The sequence below is a fragment of the Trachymyrmex cornetzi genome, unplaced genomic scaffold, assembly GCF_001594075.2.
Source record: "Trachymyrmex cornetzi isolate Tcor2-1 unplaced genomic scaffold, Tcor1.1 scaffold320, whole genome shotgun sequence".
In the NCBI taxonomy this organism is placed as follows: Eukaryota; Metazoa; Arthropoda; class Insecta; order Hymenoptera; family Formicidae; genus Trachymyrmex; species Trachymyrmex cornetzi.
This window is the reverse complement of record NW_017297898.1, coordinates 1,515,315-1,521,468: the sequence shown is the minus strand read 5'-3', so window position 1 is coordinate 1,521,468 and position 6,154 is coordinate 1,515,315. Positions and strand designations below refer to the sequence as shown.

At 33.8% G+C, this 6,154-nt stretch overlaps 1 protein-coding gene across 2 annotated transcripts in view; it reads left to right on the top strand.

Annotated features, from left to right (window-relative positions):
- The window catches only part of Kap-alpha1 (karyopherin alpha1), a 10,604-nt gene extending 5,484 nt beyond the window's left edge, over nt 1-5,120 (top strand). The window contains exons 1-8 of one of the 2 annotated variants that reach the window (XM_018509895.1): nt 484-584; nt 2,285-2,500; nt 2,590-2,784; nt 2,869-3,089; nt 3,217-3,480; nt 3,558-3,762; nt 3,856-4,159; nt 4,255-5,120. In XM_018509895.1, coding sequence (XP_018365397.1) covers nt 2,285-2,500; nt 2,590-2,784; nt 2,869-3,089; nt 3,217-3,480; nt 3,558-3,762; nt 3,856-4,159; nt 4,255-4,451 — 1,602 coding nt within the window. In that variant the 5' untranslated portion in view covers nt 484-584 and the 3' untranslated portion in view covers nt 4,452-5,120. Of the gene's footprint in view, nt 1-483; nt 585-2,284; nt 2,501-2,589; nt 2,785-2,868; nt 3,090-3,216; nt 3,481-3,557; nt 3,763-3,855; nt 4,160-4,254 lie in introns of those variants that run through there. The other variant, XM_018509896.1, reaches the window with a different exon arrangement.
- The last annotated feature ends 1,034 nt before the right edge of the window (nt 5,121-6,154 follow it).

Below are 6,154 nucleotides of genomic sequence, written 5' to 3'. Positions count from 1 at the left end.
AAATTCAAATCTTTTAAGGTTAGGTATTAAAAGTTCGTACACACGATACACACACTGCACATATCGCGTTCCATTTAAGCGTGGCAAACTGTGTTTGTGTGTGTTATACTGTGTCGGTTTGTGTCTCCTAAAAGGAAAGCAGCCTAAGGATAGAACGACGCTTGTGTCGATTTGTGTCGTCAAATGGAAAGCACCCAATAAAAACAGATATCATGCAGAAATATAAAAGCACTTCGTGATTGGTTGAATTTAGTTCCGCTGCCGCATGAACCGCTCAATGTACCATCAGCCTTAGCAAATCAAATGCGCTATCTATTTTTAGTGGCTTTATACGTCAGACCAATTAACGTGGCACGCATGACGGATAGCTAGCTAATCCCGCCCAATCGTCAATTAGCGGTCGCAATTGTGCGAATCGTGCTTTTCCGATCTGTCAGACCATGTGTCAGACTATCACCATTGTTACATAGTTTACGGCGAAGAGAGAGAGAAAGGACTCGCGGCGGCACTTGGGTTTGCGTTGCACTTGTATGATCTTTTACGCTTGATTCCTGATCAGGAGATTCGAATCTGCTCTCACAGCCGTAAGTACAAAGTGCGATTGTTATTACATCGATAGTTGATTCCCGATCGACGGTTCAGGATCGTCGAAATCGGGATCACAGCGCGTTGACATGCCGAGGGATCGAGAGAATTCCAGGCCAATGTCAATCTGCGTTGGCCGTGTGCGTGCCAAAATGTCCAAGCGGCTGATCGCGCGCCAGCGGAGATCGATGATGGTCGTGTATAGTGTATCGTCTCCCAAACGGTACAGTAACGATGCGTAATCGATGCATCCGAAGACGATACATCCGCTCTTCCTCTCGGCAGCATCCCCGCCCCAACGATTGTGTCGTCGATTAACTCCTAACCCTCATGCGGAATCCATTGTCAGATGAACATTGCGGCGACCAACGACATCGATGGCAACGCGATCATTGTCCGCCTCCTTTTTTTTCCTCTTCTTTCGAGATGGTTTCCTCCACGGAAACGGGTTTCGTTTGTAGCCTCGTCATTTTCGCCGCTTCGTATTTTTGTTCATACTCGTATGACGAGTCAGTGTATATATGTGTACACCTATGAGCGCGCCCGTGCATATTTGAAGATATTTTTAAACGAGAAAGAGAGAGCGAAATTATCTTCCTTTTTTGCTTAAACATTTCTCGAGTATTCATATATTTTATGTAAATAATTCTTAGATTACTGTAAGTGAATAAGTACAAACTTTTTCTTTGCTAAGACAATAAAGTATTAATGCACAAGACACAATTACAGGAACTATTTTTAACATCCTTAAATAATGAAAATATACTGATGTTAAGAAGTAAAATTGTCATAATTTTAATTCATTTTTGAGAGAATTAAAAGTAATATTAAAGCAATATTCTTGACAAATTTGTATGTTTCAGAAATATATATAGTTTGGCTACATTCTGTTTTATGCTTGTAACAACACTTGTAAGCATCATTTGTCCTTGTTTAATATTTGATAGATAACAAGAACAAACTAATACTTATAGCGTGTATGAGCATGAAAATAGCACACTCCCATAATATTATTTTTTAAAGTATTTTCAAAAAAACGTATTCCAGAAATTTCTAACATGTGTCTTTCTTTCATGCTTCTCTTGATATTATGTATTGTTTGAAAATTATAACCGTAAAGCTGTAACTTTAAAATTATTTATATAAAAATTTTTTAATTATTTACACACAAGATAATTTTTCTTCTGAAAGCAAAAATTTTATTTATTAGTTATAATTAAAATAACATGTTATGTAACAATTTGAAATAGTGCATACAAAAACATAGTTTTGAGCCATATCAATGATAAAATAATAAATGATAACTTAAAAATATAGTTATAATGTGTGTGTGTGTGTGTGTGTGTTTATCTCTCAAACACACACACACACACACACACACACACGCACGCACGCACGCGATATGCTGAAATTTTCCAAAATTTGTCAATTTTGATCCTCAAATATATAAAAATATTTTTTGCCTTTATCTGACAATAAAATTTGATGTATATAAATTTAATATAATAGATTATTGTAAATTTGCAGTATTGAAGATTACGATTATATTATTTTTAATTTGTGAATTTTATTATAACTTCCTTGCGCTATTTTTAAGTTTATTCAAGAAAAATTTCTATATAACGAAAATATAATATTAAAATATAATATGTGTAATATAATAATATAAAATATGTATAATTTTTATTTGTATTTTTAGATGTCAACTGGACCTACACATAAACATCGTTACAAAAACGTAGGATTAGATTCACAAGAGCTGCGAAGACGCAGAGAAGAAGAGGGAGTCCAATTAAGAAAACAGAAACGTGAGCAGCAATTATCAAAACGTCGCAATGTTCCAAACATTGTTGCAGATGAAGATAATGTTACATCTACAGATGATTATTCACTTCCTATTGGTACAGCACAATCGGTAATATAATTATATTTTTAAATGTTTTTGTGTATAATTTGTTTCATAATAATTTTTCTTTTTACTTAACAAAATTCATATTTTAACAGTCTCCTGGTATTATAACATCTGAAATGGTAGATGCATTGTATAGTCCTAACATACAAGATCAATTGGCAGCAACGCAGAAATTTAGAAAATTATTATCAAGAGAGCCAAATCCCCCTATAGACGAGGTTATACAAACAGGAATCGTACCACAATTTGTTGAATTTCTTAAAAATAATACAAATTGCACTCTGCAGGTTGGTATATGGAAATACGACAGTATAAATGTTCTCTTTTGTTGTGTATCAAAGATATATATAAATGATAATATTAATTGTCAGTTTGAAGCAGCATGGGCTCTGACAAATATAGCAAGTGGTACATCTCAACAAACACGTATTGTGATAGATGCAGGAGCTGTTCCTACTTTCATATCTTTACTTGGTTCTGAATATGAAGATGTGCAGGAACAAGCTGTTTGGGCATTGGGTAATATTGCAGGCGATAGTCCCGAATGCAGAGATCATGTCTTAGCCAATGGTATCCTCACACCACTTCTGCAGTATGTTTCTTTATATTTACAGTTTTTATGTAAATTATTACAGTTTATCATTATTATAAGAAAAATGAAAGATTCTTATATACATGTCGCACAATAATATAAAACTAATATTGCACTATTTTTATAGACTGCTATCAAAGGCAACACGACTTTCTATGACCCGCAATGCGGTATGGGCATTATCAAATCTCTGTCGAGGAAAGAATCCAGCACCAGCTTTTGCAAAGGTTGCACCATGTTTACCAGTGTTGGCACATCTTCTCAATCATACTGACTATGATGTACTCGCTGATGCTTGTTGGGCTCTTTCTTACTTGAGTGATGGCCCAAATGATAAAATACAAGCTGTTATTGATGCTGGTGTTTGCAGACGTCTCGTAGAACTTCTCATGTATGTTGAAGTTTATATTCATTATGCATAAGATTAATTTTATGTGGATTATATAATAATTGATGAAAATTTTTCAGGCATGAACAAAATAATGTAATAAGTGCGGCTCTTCGTGCTGTAGGAAATATAGTTACTGGAGATGATGTGCAAACACAAGTTGTATTAAATTGCTCGGCATTACCTTGTCTATTACATCTCTTAAGTTCGCCACGGGAAAGTGTTCGTAAAGAGGCTTGTTGGACAGTCTCTAATATCACTGCCGGTAATCCCCAACAAATACAAGTATGTTTCAATCTTTTACATAATAGAATATAACTTTGTTTATATATCTCGTATATCAATAATTAATATACAACATTGATTTCTATTTTTTAGGCGGTGATCGATGCTAATATCTTTCCGGTTTTAATCGAGATTTTAAGTAAAGCTGAATTTAAAACACGTAAAGAAGCTGCATGGGCAATTACAAATGCTACTAGTGGCGGAACAGCCGAACAAATTCGATACCTCGCAGTGCAAGGATGTATTCCGCCGCTTTGCGACTTGCTTACTGTTATGGATGTCAAGATTGTTCAGGTCGCTCTGAATGGTATAGAAAATATTTTACGCCTGGGAGAACAAGATGCAACTATGCATAATGGTCTCAATCCTTATGCAGTTCTTATCGAAGAATGTTATGGTAAAATATCAATTTGATACAGGTTTTCTATGAAAGACGTCATCGTCAATAAATATTGATTTGTTAAATCAATTTTTAAAAAAATAATGTTTCAGGCCTAGATAAGATAGAATTCTTGCAATCGCACCAAAATATGGATATTTATCAAAAGGCCTTCGATATTATCGAACGATTCTTTGGGTCTGAGGAAGAAGATACCCGACTTGTACCTTCAATCGATTCACAAGGACAAGAATATCAGTTCACCTCACCAGATTCTTCCCAACTACCAGTGCAAGGCTTTGACTTCTAATCATCTGTCTTTAAATTTCTGAATATAACTCTGTTTCTTTAAACGTTAACGTTATTTGTTCCACAGGGATTTATAATATTTTAAAAATTAGTAGGGGAGATTGCGCGCCGAGCTACCTGTTTATGGGAGGTAGGTGTCCACAGTACTGTTATCTCAGGTGTTAAGCGGTAGATATCCCTATTAATTTAAAAAGTAGCTGGAAAAAGCTAAGTAACATGAAAACAAAAATTTCTGAAATTACTTACATAATGCTTTTTCAATTACTCGTTAGAATGGTAGACATCTGCCTCTTAACATCTGATCTGAGACAACAATACTGTGGACACATGGTCTCTCCTACATCAATAAGAGAAATATGATTTTACATATTCATTCACTGAGCTTGAGTGTATTTGTGTCAGAAGTACAAAATAATTGAAACTGATCTATTCTTCTTTTATTCGAATTAAAAGCAGTAAAAACTCTTCATACACTTTCAATTGATTTTTTCTTTTTTTTTTATTTTTTATTATTTAAGATGAACCATAACTTACTCTATGTTACGATCTGAAATTGTTTTCGAATTTACGTCAAATTACAACAATGTCTGTGTTTAGAGCCTTGAAACAATTTGTGTAGGAACACTTACAGACTCATACCTGCATGTATTTAGTATGAGACGTTTAGTTTTTGAAACAAACGTCTTAGTGCTTAAGTAGAAGTGGAGACAGTGATCAGAACAATTTGTCGAGGCAAACTCGCACCTCGTCCGACATGTGACTGACGCAGAATTACGAAAAAAAAAAACTTGCATTACCCTGCAAGACACTAACTGAATGACTGAAGTACGCGACTACGTAGCCAACACGGACAACATTACGCAACGCGGTACTCACCTCCTTACTATACTAGATAGAAACATGACCAATTAAACTTTTTTACTGTAAATACGTATCTCGTAATTTTAAGGCTATTTTATACAGAGTGCCCTCAAGAAGCGAAGCAATAGTTTTATTTGGTCAATGCAACAGTTTGCGAGAATTGAGATATTTGTAATTTGTGATAGATATAATTTGTATTGAGATACGTGCAAAGTATGCTTTGATTTTCTTATGTTAAATAATCGTGCGGAATGCCGACTTCAATTATTATATACTTATACTTTTGTTAATCTAGTGTCATACAATAAATTACTAGTTCTTAATTATAAATATTTGCAAATGTATTAAATAAATATTTTTTATCTTATGTTTCTCATAATTAAATTTTTGAATTATCGCAGAGTCAATATTTTTCAACCCTTTATTTGCCTATGATGAAAATGAATAGTATTGAAATTGTACAGCACATAATCAGATTTTGGACATTCTGTATGAAAAGTCTATGACTGTATATATGAAATGTATTTATTATTTAGGTTTGACGATACCACACTATATTACACAAACCCTATATATACTATCTACTTTTAGTTACCGATTTGTGAATTATTACGACGGAGAATGACTGTACTACAGCCCATTAGTTGAAACTTTGCTAACTTATTACTTTAGCAAAGTATGCAGCTATGGGTGCTTGTTGCCAATTTATAATATACTTACCGAATAATATTACATGAATAAAGAAAACTGGATTTGTCGAGTTGATTATGCGCTATGCACGTTATTTTTGCATAAAATTTGAAATGAATTATTTTCGATTATATATATATATATATATATATA